General features: G+C 40.3%; 1 protein-coding gene across 1 annotated transcript in view; it reads left to right on the top strand.

Moving 5' to 3' along the window:
- Window positions 1-4,782: 4,782 nt before the first annotated feature.
- The window catches only part of cntnap1 (contactin associated protein 1), a 62,527-nt gene continuing 52,025 nt past the window's right edge, over window positions 4,783-15,284 (top strand). The window contains 1 exon segment of the mRNA NM_001097290.1: window positions 4,783-5,012. Coding sequence (NP_001090759.1) covers window positions 4,928-5,012 — 85 coding nt within the window. The 5' untranslated portion in view covers window positions 4,783-4,927.

The following is a 15,284-nucleotide window of genomic DNA, read 5'->3' as shown; positions in this document are numbered from 1 at the left end:
CTCGCTACCACCCTAGGCTTATACTCGAGTCAATACATTTTTCCAGTTTTCTTAGGTAAAATTAGGTACCTCGGCTTATATTCGGATCGGCTTATACTCGAGTAGGTAAATAACTGAAAAACCATTAAAAATAAAAGAGGACCAATTGTAAATTGTCTCAGAATATCAGTCTACATTATATTAAAAGTGAATTTAAAGGTGAACTACCCTTTTAAGCTAACTGATCCCAAACACAAATGTTTGCAGATCTCCTCACAGAAGTGCACGTATATGAATACTTTTACATCCTAAGCATTTTAGGGTAAAAAAAAGCACCCCCACCCGCACTTTTGTACAGAATCCTTGGAAGTCAGTGGGAATGGCAAGAGGTAGTTGGGAGGTTAATTTTTTACACCAGCAGCGAATCCACTAAGTCTCACATTAGCTTTAGGTCAGTCTATGTATGGCCCATCTTTAGCCTCCCCAAACAAAAAAGTCACCCTCCGCCTATGCGACTAACGCTACAAAAAAGTAGGCTTACCCCAGAAAGCTATACATTTTTGAAAAGTACACATTCTCCTGAATTCAAAATTAGTACCCGTGTCTATCTACTCCAAAGTACCAAGACGCAAAGCTTTCCTAAACTTGGCAATTTTGATGACATTTCCAAAAATCCCCTCAAAGCTTCCACTATGCAGCATCTTATCTCCCACATAGCATTAGGTACCAAGATAAAACACCCTAAATTTGAACATCAGGGGTCCACTGAACAGTTTGATGCCCAATATGTATAGGTTTACCTAAGTATGTGGCATGTAGGGGCCCCAATGTGAACATACCCCCATACGATCTATCATTTCTGCTCCTGCAAAATCAACACATTAACATGTCTATGAAGATTCTCATTCATTCAGGTCATGATATACAGTATCTAGTAGAATTAAGTCTAAAACAATTGGACTTTTCTGAGTTTTTCCTTGAAAACGTTTCACCATTCATCCGAGGCTGCCAGCCTGGAAAAACCAACCCTGAACAGAGGAGGGGGCCTGAGACACCGCTTGTCACCTACATCCTTACCCCGGCGGTTTCACAACAGTTCACACTTCCAGTCATGTACTTTGAAGGATTAACACCTTCATCAATGAGAATCATGGTACCATTGTGATTGTATCATACCATCTTACACCTGTCAGTTTCAGCTAACACCTAACTGAACAAGTTCAATGGAACCATTGTGATTGGATGTCTGTGACTGTACTACCATCAAGAGTTTAAATACCGGGGAATTCCCTACCAGTCATTTAAACTGAAGAAGCCACTCGGATGAGTGGTGAAAGGTTTTCAAGGAAAAACTCAGAAAAGTCCAGTTGTTTTAGACTTAATTCTACTAGATACTGTAACACATTAACATCATTTTATGTGGGATAACGCTACAAAAAAGTATGCTCACCCCAGAAAGTAATATATTTTTGGAAAGTACACGTTCCCCCAAATCTAAAATGGGTACCCATGTCTTTCTACTCCAATGTACCAAGCTGTAAAGCTTTCCTAAGTTTGCAGATTTTTATGACATTTCCAAAAATCACCTCAAAACTTCCACTATGCAGCATCTTATTTTCTACAGGACATTAGGTAGCTATATAAACACCCTAATATGAACTCCAGACGTCTACTGAACAGTTTTATGCCGACTATGCATAGGTTTATCAAAGCACATGGCAGTTGTACACCCCAAAATATACCTTGTGCGCACTAATTTCATGGCTTACCTTTACCTTATTCATAAACCCATGGCAGTTTTATGAGGGGTAGAAGCTGCAGAAATGTAGGGTGACCCCTGAAAACCATATATTTTTGGAAAGTACACATTCTAAAAAATCAACATAGGTAAATGCCCAATATGCATAGATATACCAAAGCCTGTGGTGTGTACTGACCCCTAAATGAAAATAGCACATATCACCTGCCAACTCAGCTTTTGCACACAGAGCCCCCTGACAGTGTATTATGTGCCGTACGAACCCATAACTATATAGACAAACCCAGAATACCATATATTTTTGGAAAGTACACATTCTGACAAATCCAATATGGGTAAAGAGTCCTTTCTACACTAAAGTACCAATCTGCAAAGCTTTCCTAAAATTAGTGGTTTTTATGACATTTCAGAAAATCACATAAAAATGTTCAATTTGCCGCTTTTATCTCACACAATTTCTTGCATACAAAAGCAAATCACCCAAAATATGAACACCTGAGGTCTACTGAACATTTTGATTCTCAATATGCCTATGCAAAAGTCTGTAATGTGTACTGACCCCCAAAATGAATATAGCCCAAATGAATTTCTCACCTGCCAACTCAGCTTTTGCACACAGAGCCCCCTGACAGTGTATTATGTGCCATAAGACCCCCTAACTATAGAGAAAAACACAGAAACCATATATTTTTGGAAAGTACACATTCTGACAAATTCAGTATGTGTAAAGAGTCCTTTCTACACCACTGTACCAATCTGCAAAGCTTTCCTAAATTAGTGGTTTTTATGACATTTCAGAAAATCGTCTATAAATGTTGCAATTTGACGCATTTATCTCACACAATTTCTCGCATACAAAGGCAAATCACCCCAAATAGGAACACCAGAGGTCTACTGAACAGTTTGATGCCCAATATATACCAATATATACCAAGATATACCAAAGTTAGTGATATGTACTGACCCCAAAATGAAAATAGCGCAAAAGGATTTGTCACCTGCCAACTCAGCTTTTGTATACAGAGCCCCCTGACGGCATATTATGTGCCGTAACACCCCCTAACTATACAGAGACCACCAAAGTACCACATGGCAAAGTTATGCTAAAATCAGATCAGGAACACTAATACAGGAATAAAAAAAATACAATAAAACCACAAAAATTGTGCAAATCACTAAAACATCAAAATAAGACACATAATAGCATAATTAGTGGTCAGAATGAATGATCCAATAGTCACGCTGTTAAAATAAAGCTTTTAGGGAAAAGAAACTAAAGACAAAGTGGTGAAATGAAAAAAAAAACAAAAAACACATGCCGCCTCTGCAGAGCGTATCCTTTATCTGCCAAACGACGTACGCCGCACTGACCCTCAAGTGCCACTACCAGCAGCATGCTATGGCTTAGAGAACCCACAGAATATCATAGCACAGGGACTCCCATAACATGTTAAAGTAAAATCAACCCCTGTGGTGCAGGGACCGACCCGAAATTCATGACAACTTCAACTTCGTATGTCACTGACTGCTACCTCCCATACAAACAGTCCCACCACCTCCCGTACAGACAGTCCCACCACCAGCAGATTACAGTACGGCAGGGGTCCCCAACCTTTCTTACTCATGAGCCACAGTCAAATGTAAAGACTTGGAGAGCAACACAAGCATCATAAAAGTTCATGGAGGAGCCAAATAAGGGCTAAGATTGACTATTAAGTTGTCTCTATGCACACTATCAGCTTACAAGAGGCTTTATTTGGTAGTAAATCTTGTTTTTATTCAAATAAAACTTGCCACCAAGTCAGGAATTCAAAAATAACTACCTGGTTTGGGGGGACTGAGAGCAACATCCAAAGGGGTTGGTGAGCAACCTGTTGCCCCCAAGCCACTGGTTGGGGATCCGTGTCGGACTGGCCCACCCTGATACCAGGAAAACTCCAGATGGGCCCACGTGTCAGTGGGCTCTCCTTTTCACCCAACCATTTGCCTTGGTATGCCTATACCATGGCCATTACTCAATTCTATACAAGAAGAAACAGAAGAAATGGAGGAAAGGATAGATAATAGTATGTAAAAAGAAGTAATTAAGAGACCAAAGAAAGTGAGCGAACAGAGAAAGGGAAAGTGGACCTTGGAACCCCAGTCCGACACTGTTGGGGATCACTGCAGTACAATTCATTACACAGTGGTCCCTCTCCCCCAGCATATCATACAGCAGTAACCCCAGTAGTTTCACATTACCCTAGACTAGCATATAATGTCACACACTGAGCCCTGCAGTTGCATAGTACCCCTCCCCCAACATGTCAAAACTAAGTGTCCCTACTCCCAGCATGAAATGGCACAGTGCCCCATCGACCCCAGCATGCTATGGAACAGTAACCCCAACAGTGCCAAGGTACCCACAACATATCATGTCACACAGTAACCCCACCAGTGGTACAAAACTCCCAGCATATCATGTCATAGTACAAATCCCCAGGGCACAGAGACTAACCAGCACCCAACACTATTAACGCACTAGAGTTTCTTCTCAACTCCTCACAACACAATTACCCCGCTAGTGGCACATTTACAAGACCTCTCCAGCACTTTAAAGAAAACATGTCATTACAATATAAACTCCCTACTACACTTCTAACAGGCAATAGCAGAACAACTCTACCCCACATATGCTCCCTAAAAGTTTGAGGCAAACAGAATCACAGCGCTGCATTGTAGATGCAGGAAAAAGTGATGTACGCACTAGCCAGTCAAAATGTTTACAGGGTAACCCCTTTGAAATAAAAAATAACATTGGCTAACTAAGATAATCATAGCAAGCTTTCAGAACATTTTAGTTACTTCTGAAGGAATGTAATGTAAGTACACAAGAAAGTTGCACTAATCCGTGCAATTTCTACTCATTTACCCGCCTCCTTGCATAACTAGACACGCCCCTTGCGAGTACTGATTGGCTAAAACGGAGTGGGCGGTGGAACAAGTCAGGCGTGTTCGTCAGAAATGCAAATGAAGCCTGAGGAGGCTAGTGAGCTGGGCCGGGAGGGAAGGCTAGTGACAGCGCAGCGCTGAGTGGCTGACAGGCGCATATATGACACAGATTAGGGGCATCATGATCTAGCATCCCGGATGCTTCCACCTGCACGTACTCATTAGCCAGAGCCGGGCGACGTCTGCTTTCCGGCCAAGATGCTTAATTTAGGGGGAACGCGTTTTGTCGCCCTGCTTCTTACTTGGGCTGGGATCCTACAGCTGCGACATGTGTGCCGCTCAGGTAAGGGAGTAGAAATTTGAATGACAGCAGGTACTGGGGCTGGGGAGGGGGTGTTGGTCCAGGTGTAAAGTTGGGAGCTGCAATGCAGTGATAAGAGCATGTGCTGCCAAACTAAAGTGCTTGACTCTGCATTGCAGCACTGAGCCAGTCACCTAGCGGCTGCCGTGCCCTTAACTCTCTCCTCAGCATCCCAAACCCTCCGCACTCTCTGCACCTTCACATCGGCCGAATTTATTCGCTACACAAAGCGCTTGCTGTCAGATTCCATCATTTAGATCTAATCTCACAGCTGGCGCTTTATTATTGTGGGCATGTGGGGAAATAGGGTGGGCAGGGGTGGGGTGGCACTCATTCTGCAGTGCAATCTGTCTTTTAAACGTGGGAGACTTTGGGTCTTGTCCAAGAATCTTTTTGCTGGTACAGAACCCTTATATGCATTTGAATCTGCCTTTTTAGAACATTGCTAAGCAACAACAATGAATGCTAAATCCCATGGAAGTAGTTTGTCCCCTTCATATCAAGGGATATGATGGATAGGATTTTGGAATTGGAATATGTCACCTTGTCTTAAAAACTGTATGCCCCAAATTAACTTGTATTGTGTTTAACCCACTTTTCTTGAAGGGGTGAAGCTGGAAAAGGAAATAGCCAATGTCATGCAGAAACACACTGCAGAAGTTTTTCTAAATGACCTTACTGCAGTCCTATCCCACCCTGTACTAACCCCTTATGCTCCATAACCATCAGGGCATAAAAAATATGATTCATCTCTTATACGTTATTGCACATGTCCTTCATTTTAAGGGACAGTGCCAGGTTATTACCCTGTGTCCTTGGGAATATCCCTGCTAAGAACTATTTCAGCAATCATAAGGCTAAGGAGTAATTTACAGTGTCTGAACCTCCCCTGTAACTGGCAGTGAAAAGGGGTGCTTGAACCAGATTTGCATTGTTATACCCATGGGCATTAAGCATGCTGACGCTGTACATGATAGGTGTGGCACATTTTGGGCCCTTTTAGCACAGGGTCTCTCTGCAGATTGATTTCACCTATACTTTATGGAGGGAGTCATGCAGATAATACTCTAGGAGATAGTGAAGGTTCCATATTGATCTCTGGTCCCGCAGGTATAAGGAGAATGTGCAAAACTAGAACAGACATTACACAAAGTCAGACACCTCTAAGGTTAAAGGAAAATCACCCAAACTTGAAATCTAAGCATCATTTTATTGTATTGCTCAATGTAAATGCATTATGGAGTCACATTATAAAATGTCAGATTAACAATTATGTAATCATGATAAATACACTCATTTTAAGGAAATAGTAATCCTGTAGCATTATGCTTTAATACCTTTGAATGCGCAGTATTATGGTATTTGTTTGTAAATGCTGTGGATACATTTAGAGAGTTGTCCCTGCTATAGAGAGTCCAGTTTTCAGCCCCATTTCTTTATGATATTATAGCATAACCCTTCAGACACCAGGTGACCTCTCCTTGTGGATTTTTGATTAGGGATTATAACACACATGGAGAGCTATGGGAGATGATAAGGAGGGCTGAAACTGCAAGCTGGAGCAATTATAAAGAAGGGTGGGAGAAAAGTAAAAGTAAATGACCATTCCATTTTCAAAGGTGTTTGCTTATATTTACTGTGTAAGCCTACATTTACTGGTAGGTGCCAGGATACTGTAAGTTAGGCACCATATGCAAATATGCTGACATTTTGCTCCATGTTTGTGAGGTTGTTCTGTAAAAATAATCAACCAAAGGTGCCTGGCTGGAGAGTGCACAGCACAATTTCTTCTTTAGGTCCCTGGCCTTGGGTGCACATTCATAGCGCATTCTTGCTTATAATAATTGTTTGCATGCACCCAGTACCTGGGACTTAAATGGCAGAGCCTCACCAGTCATTGTTTATGAAAGAGATGCACCAGCAAAAGGTTAGATTTTTTCTTTGCTAACCATTTTATAAAGCACCCCCACAGAGAATTTAGGTTAGTTTGCTATTTAATATTTCTAGTTGACAAATGCAAAGTTAAAATAAATATTGAAGGTTTAATGACCTTTAACTGTGGTCTCACTCATACCAAATCAAAGATGGTTAATTTGCTGTATTATTCCTTTGAGTGAGTTGTAATATTATACTTCTGTTATGCATATATCCATTCTATCCATGTGTGCATTAGTTCATACTCCCATTAGATCATCAATCCTTCTGTCTATCTATCCATTCTCTAAAGTTCCACATATCACCAGCTAATCAACAACCCATCCATTGTTCCTTAATCCCTCTGTCCATCACACTATTATCCACACATGTATCTACTTCTGTCCATTCTTCTACCTCTCCATCTATTACTTATCCATCCATTGATTTTTTCCACAATCACTCCCTTCTTTAACGTACCACTCCCTCCATCCACTGGCACCACCTTATCCATATACCCATGTATCCACCTTTTGTCCACTCCTATCCATCCACTTAAATCCCAAGATGAGGCCTAAAGTGCATACATGAATCAATCAGGGAGCTGAAGAGGCTGACACTATATTTTTGCTGTTATACTGGTGCTCCCTGGGTGTTGGTATGGTATTTCTTCACTAATCAGAGCCTTAAAGGAACAGTAACACTAAAAAATAAAAATGTTTTAAAAGAATTAAAATATAATGTCCTGTTGCCCTGCACTGGTAAAAGTTGTGTGTTTGCTTCAGAAAGACTACTGTAGTTAATAGAAATAGCTGTTGTGTAGCCATGGGGGCAGCCATTTAAATTGAAAAAAGGAGAAAAGGCACAGGTTACATAAGAAGATAACAGATAACTGTGTAGAATACAATGGGAATCTATGCTACTTATCTGTTATCTGCTTAGTAACCTGTGCCTTTTCTCCTTTTTTCAATTTAAATGGCTGCCCCCATGGCTACACAGCAGGGTATTTATATAAACTATAATAAGGTTTATGAAGCAAACACACAACTTTTACCAGTGCAGGGCAATAGTAGATAATATATTAATTATTTTTATACACTTTCATTTTTTGGTGTTACTGTTCCTTTAAGCTCCTGAGCATTGTGCTAATTGTTGTGCCATTAGCACTAATGCTGCAAAGTGAAAGAGTTTGTTGCTTGGAGACAGACGTGATGCTACATGTTGAAAGGGAGAGGAGGGATAGCATGGACACAGGGGATGAATGTGCGGCAAATATTTCTGTGTAGGACTATGTGATTTTGGGTTGTAGAGGACTGGATTGTATAATTTGTGTCCTTAGCTGGAATAAATTGGATCTTGGTGATGATGGTGCAGCATCTGTTTGGGGAAAGGATTTCTAGAAACTTGGTGAAGTTTTCAAGGACAAGGAAACCCCTATTCACTCAAGGGAGCTGAAATATTAGCCCCCTCCAAGTGAATAGAATATCTTGGTTTGTTCCCTGGATTGGTGCTCATGTTAGGAAAAAGCTGTACCAATCCTGGGATGCTTGATTTGCTGTGTCAGCATCTTGCTTTCCATCTTGTTCTTCTTTTAGATTCAGATTCACGCACGTGCAGTATAGCAAAATGTCAAATCTAAGACATTTTTATGTCTTTGCTGGCAGTGCTAAAATATTATTGATTGACAAAGGCACAAATATGAGGTCATGAAAAAATAGTTGCAAAGTTTGTACCAAGTCTGCTAGCCCATAGCAAAGCCCATGGCAACCAATTGGATGTTTAGATTTGTTGTCATAGTAGACATAGTTCTCAGCAGAGAAGTGGTGGAAAGCAAATGCCTAAAATGGATTTTGGGCCCTTTGAATGAAATTGGGCCAGTGCTCCCTTTTAATGAGAAAAATGCAGCAACCCAGGAAAAAAATTGCCCATTGTGCTGCACCATTGTATTGCACTATTGCACCTTTCTCAGGCATCCCTCTTCAACATGCACAGGAGAGTAAGTCTGTGAAAATGGAGGAGAAGCTCTACATTTTTTTCCATCCCAATGTATTTATTACCCTAAAAGGAGCATTGGCTGAGGTTAAAGAAAAAGCATTTTTATTCACTGGCGGATGTCAAACATATTAAACCCCTATTTAATAGGTGTTTTCTTGTCCTTTAAATATTTGGGTTTGCTGTCTTTGAATTAGGTCAGATTTATTAAACACAACATTTCTCTCTCTGCCAGACAATACTGTTTTTCCAGCGAAAATGGTTAATCCGTTTGCCCCAACCTGGCATGGTATATGCTTAAGCAGAGCTAACAGGAAGCATATATGTGTATTGACTGCATTAGCAGAATGCACTGTGAGCTGACTCAGCACTTTGCCCGCTCTGGGATGCTCTTATTGGGACTACAGCTGCAATGTTCTTTTATTGCTTTCCTCTCTCAATTATTTGTCTTTGTGCTCTCATGAATCCTTCAATGTCATGCACTGTAAAAATATCCAGTAATACCCAATAACTTTCTTCAAGAAACAGACTTTATAGGAACATTGCCCATTTCTAGGGGCCTTTAGTAACTTCTGCAGTGAGCTTAAAGGGAAAAAATCATTGCTCATTTAATTTCATACATCTGAACTGCCCCGAAAATATATATATATTTTTTTCTCAGATTGAGAGGAATCTATCATGGTCAGCTTCTGACATGGACTGTTTCCACTCCTCCCTCACTTTCATACAGAGGTGTTTGATCCTGGGACTTGTATCTGTGCCATCATGTTTCCTCCAGCTTACATTTCTTCCTGCTGGTCGGGACCATGTCTTATGCCTATGTCTGGACAGAGACTCAAAATAGGCCCTGGCATTACAAGAACACAGAGGCCCAAATAGCCCTCCCGGGCTAAATATATAGTCTATGGGGCTGATTTACTAACCCACGAATCCGACCCGAATTGGAAAAGTTCCGACTTGAAAACGAACATTTTGCGACTTTTTCGTATGTTTTGTGATTTTTTCGGATTCTGTACGAATTTTTCGTTACCAATACGATTTTTGCGTAAAAACGCGGGTTTTTCGTATCCATTACGAAAGTTGCGTAAAAAGTTGCGCATTTTGCGTAGCGTTAAAACTTACGCGAAAAATGCGCAACTTTTCGCGTAAGTTTTAACGCTACGCAAAATGCGCAACTTTTTACGCAACTTTCGTAATGGATAGGAAAACTCGCGTTTTTACGCAAAAATCGTATTGGATCCGAAAAATTCGTAAAGAATCCGAAAAAATCGCAAAACATACGAAAAAATCGCAAAGTACCGATCATTACGAAAAAAACGCAATCGGACTCCATTCGACCCGTTCGTGGGTAAGTAAATCGGCCCCTATGACTTCTTAAGGCAACTCCCCGCATTTGCCCGAATATACAGATCGCCAGTCCGGGCCTAAATTTCTGCCCAACACTAAACCTTTCTTCAGCTGCCCCTTACCGATAGACTGAAATGCAGCAAGGAACTCTGCCCATTGCCACCTCCCCACACATTTTTTGCTGAATTGGCTCACAACACTCATGCTTGCTGTAAACTGTAGAAAACATGGTGGGTGATACACAGGTCCATGCTGGTAATCTGTTCATTCTGGCAAATGCCAGAGGGCCTGCTGTAAGATGCCAAATACAGTCACTATTTATTGGACTGGTGGCCTCTGTGTACTTAAAATGCCAGGGCATGTCAAGTACACCCAGAATACTAGTGGTGCACACATTCTGAGGAAAGTAAAGGGTCTTCAGGTCACTTCTCCATGGAATAAGGTGAGAGAGCCAGCCCAAGGTGGGTGGGGTAATGGTCTTTACGAGTCAGAAGCAGACTTCATTTCAATATAAGGAGTCATGTATGCCTTTTTTTAAAAAAAAAAATATATATATCTTTATTGCAGTTCAGGTAGTGTTCATGCATTGTACAGACATAAGGCCAAGTCAATGTCAAAAAGTAAGGATAGTTTTCCTTTAAATGCAATGGTGTCACTGAATGGTGTTTTCATCTACAACCCCATGATGTAAGGAGCTTAGTGGGGTAGAGCTTCTAGTAGCAGCTATGGTACTTGTCAAGACTACAAAAATAGACAATGTTGAGCACTGACAATGATAATTGTCTCTATGTGTATTTTAGTAGAGGCAATGCTCAGTGTTTTCTATGGCATGGTATTTTCTGTAGCTGTCACAAGTAGTTGCTACTAAGTAGCTCTGTGTGTCTTTACCCTAAAGGACAATTTCACCTTCATTAGCAAAACTGTAATATCACATAGAACAAGACCCCAAAGCCCCTACAACCAAACAGTTTGCTGTCTTCCTGGTGCCAGGGTTCAGCATGTGGTTGATCGGTTTGGCAAATTATTGGGTGGGGCTGGGCATAAAGTTCTTGATGTAGGAAGGAAGGGTTTGGGTTCGGGTTCCTAGCACACTGGGCTGACTTTTCTTTGGGGTACAATCTATATAGACATGATGGATTGCACCTCGATGGAAAAGGGTGCTGTGCTAGGGGTGCGAATGGCTAAGATGCTGGAGGAGTGAAAGAATTATATTATGTCATATTAAGACACACCCTTAAATCCATATGCCTCCTCCCCTGAGGATAGAACAGCAACCCCTAGCTCATACTTACACACCTTAGGGACTATTCAATGGCTATTTCCAACTGTTAACAAACTCCCAGAACAAACCTCTGCCAGCTTCACCTTCCACAGGTAGCATAAGGCAGGCAGAGTATGGCACACACAGGCAGCATAGGGCAGGCAGAGTATGGCAGACACAGGCAGCATAGGACAGGCAGAGTATGGCACACACAGGCAGCATAGGTGTGATGAAATGAACAATGTGGTGCTTACAGTCTAAGTCCGAGGTGTGAACAATGCAGATATTAAAAAGTGTGAACAGTACAGGGGATTACATGTTTAAACAATACAGGGAGATTACAGCCTGAAATCTGAGGTGTGAGCAATGCAAAGGGCCAGTTAATCTCAGTAGTTGTCTAATTTCAGGCAGTGTCATTCTGTGGCTACTAAAGCAAATAAAGTACTGTCTTGTATAAAAAAGGTCATTGACTCAAGGGATGAAAACATAATTTTGCCTCTTTATAGGTCTCTGGTAAGGCCTCACCTTGAGTATGCAGTGCAGTTTTGGGCTCCAGTCCTTAAAAAGAATATTAATGAGCTGGAGAGAGTGCAGAGACATGCAACTAAACTGGTAAAGGGGATGGAAGATTTAAACTATGAGGTTAGACTGTCATGCTTGGGGTTGTTTTCTCTTGAAAAAAGGTGCTTGCGAGGGGACATGATTACTCTGTACAAGTACATTAGAGGGCATTATAGGCAGATAGGGGATGTTCTTTTTTCCCCCATAATAACAATCAGCGCACCAGAGGTCACTCCTTTAGATTAGAGGAAAGGAGCTTCCATTTGAAGCAGTGTAGGTGGTTTTTCACGGTGAGGGCAGTGAGGTTATGGAATGCCCTTCCTAGTGATGTTGTAATGGCAGATTCTGTTAATGTGCCTGCCTGGATGTGTTCTTGAACAAGCATAGTATCCAAGGCTATTGTGTTAATAAAATCTGCAGTTAGTATTGATGTTAGTATATATAGTAGTTGCAAAAATCCAAAAATAGGAAAAAAAAAGCTCCAGCAGATTAACTGCAAAACATTTATTATGGGTAGTGGTAACACGACATGTTTCGGGTTAATACCCTTTATCAAGTGTGACACTTGATAAAGGGTATTAACCCGAAACATGTCGTGTTACCACTACCCATAATAAATGTTTTGCAGTTAATCTGCTGGAGCTTTTTTTTTTTTCCTATTTTTTTTCCTATTTTTGGATTTTTGCAGTTGTATTTGGTTGCAGCACAGAGCAACAACTAGGAGCTAAAGCATTTTTCGTAAGTACTTTATACAAAGTTCACCAATAATTTTTCATTTTTGAATATATATAGTAGTTATGTATGTAGTGTATAAATAGGTCAGTATAGGTTTGTGTGTATCCTATGTATCCTATGTAACTATGTATTTAGGGGATGTGGTCACAAAAGTGGGTGTGGTCAAAAATGTTCACTGTGCTATTTCTTTTTGTCCCTCTTTGCATTTTTCAAATGTTGGGAGGCGTGTTTTATATTTATTTTATACACACCCTCCACTATTCAACTTCCATTGTGACTTCCCATAGGCTGCATGAGTACTATGGTAAGTAATGCCTAGCAACCTTAACACACACTGTTTGGTTTACAGCTATGGGGAAATCTTAGGTTTGTTGGTTCACTGACATGAAATAATTAAATCATACTTATTACACTGCATGAGATAAATTGAATATATACCTGTTTGGAATATATATTTTATAGATTTTGGCATTTAGTATATTCACATCTGCTTGTGTAACGGCCTCCTAAATCTGTGGCTTACGTATTTAAATATTGAATGCTTGACAGTGTGACTCTACAAGGGAAAAAGGAGAAAGCAATGCAGATGCTGCTGGAATGATAAGACAAAACAGAGGCGCCAAAAGGATAAAATTAGCTAAAAACACTTAAAAACCCAATGGGTAATTCAGAGGAGGTAGTAGGGAACTTACCTCCTCCAGGCAGATACCAACAAAAGTGGTAATTTTCAATAATAATTTATTCACAACAATATTGCAACGCGTTTCGCAGGCTTTTCCTGCTTCATCAGGCAATGTAGAATAGGAGCAAAAAAACAACAGTGTCTTTGTATAAACACAACAGGAGCCTCTGCTGGAGGATGAATTCAGGATTAAATAATGCCTGTGATTATACAAGAGATTCCACAGCCTGTGAACATCTGTCATTGCTGACTCAACCATCTGATATTCGTCCAATCTTCACCCACACTTCACCACTAGTGAATTTATTTATACATATGTATATGTATAAATCACTGCATGCATCATTAGTATAAAAAGGTACCTTCAAAGTTTAAATACAAGTTAATCATATCAGAAATATTTAGGGATTTACCGATGGCTCCTAACATTATATTGGTGCAAGAGACAGTAATTACTGAAAGCAGTGTCTGGTTATAGATATGGATGGGCACAATTTTGGCATACAGAATGTGCAGAATGTGATAAGAAATCCATACCTCCAAACAACTGAAAAATGTTAAAAGGTATCTGTCGCCTAAATGTGTGTTCCAAACGCAGACACCCATAGCAGGAGCTCCTCCCCAGTGCAGGAGTCAGAGCACTAGATATGGGGCCTTTCTGAAAAAAATAAAATTGTTTCACAATTCTGGAGTTCGGGATCCGTTAACCCAAACCTCCGGAGGGGGAAACAGTTTTATAGGTGATCTTTGATATGAAGCTGTCTACATTGTAAAAATTATTTACTGGTAAATTAATTAAGGCATTGGGTGGTTAATTGGCTGGGGTATATATAATATATTATATATGCAAAAAAGACCAGCAACACCGAGTTATATTCCAAAAACAATCAATTGTGTATTAAAAACGCATGAACAGCCAACGTTACGTTTCGGTCCCCATCGGGACCTTTCTCAAGGCAACCATGCTAACCAACCCCATGTTCTATTTATCCATAGTGAACCAGCAAATAGGAAGTGACATCAGTGCACACATGCCATAAAGTGACTATTGCAGTAAAGCATGTAACCAATGCTGCAAAGTGATCCGTGCCATAGATTATCATTAGATAATTAGTGCTCACATAAAGTGTCTATTGCACACATGCCATAAAGTGACTATTGCAGTAAAGCATGTAGCTAGTGCTGCAAAGTGATCCGTGCCATAAATTGTCATTAAAACATCACATGCCATAAAGTGACCACTGCAGTAAAATGTGAAGCGAATAATAATAATATTATATATATATATACTCTCCAATACCTCCAATACCTTAATTACTTTATCAGTAAATCTTTTTTATATATACACATTTCCCCTTATATAATTACAAATAATAATTATATCCTCACCATGTAGGCAGTTTCAGCTTGACCACCCTATCTTTATTTGCTTCATCACTCTATTTCATTTTTAAATACTGGAAACCAAAATTGGACTGCATATTTTAGATTGGTATTACCACTGTAAATGGGCAGAATTACCCTCTCTTTCCATGAATCTATGGCCCTTACAATGCAGGACAAGATCTTGCAGAACTTTGCTGTTTTTGAATACAACACAACAAATTTATTATCCAAAAAATGTCAAGGTTCTTCTTCAGCAAGTATTCATGGGGCCTCACATACATTGCTGGTAAATATGTAATACTGTCCCCAGCCTAGTATTTTACCAGCTAGGCTAGTTAAATAACGGCCGGGTGGCAAGCCTACTTTCCAGGTTTGC

The sequence above is a fragment of the Xenopus tropicalis genome, chromosome 10, assembly GCF_000004195.4.
Source record: "Xenopus tropicalis strain Nigerian chromosome 10, UCB_Xtro_10.0, whole genome shotgun sequence".
Classification (NCBI taxonomy): Eukaryota; Metazoa; Chordata; class Amphibia; order Anura; family Pipidae; genus Xenopus; species Xenopus tropicalis.
The sequence above is the reverse complement of the archived record's forward strand: the minus strand, read 5'-3'. Positions and strand labels throughout refer to the sequence as shown.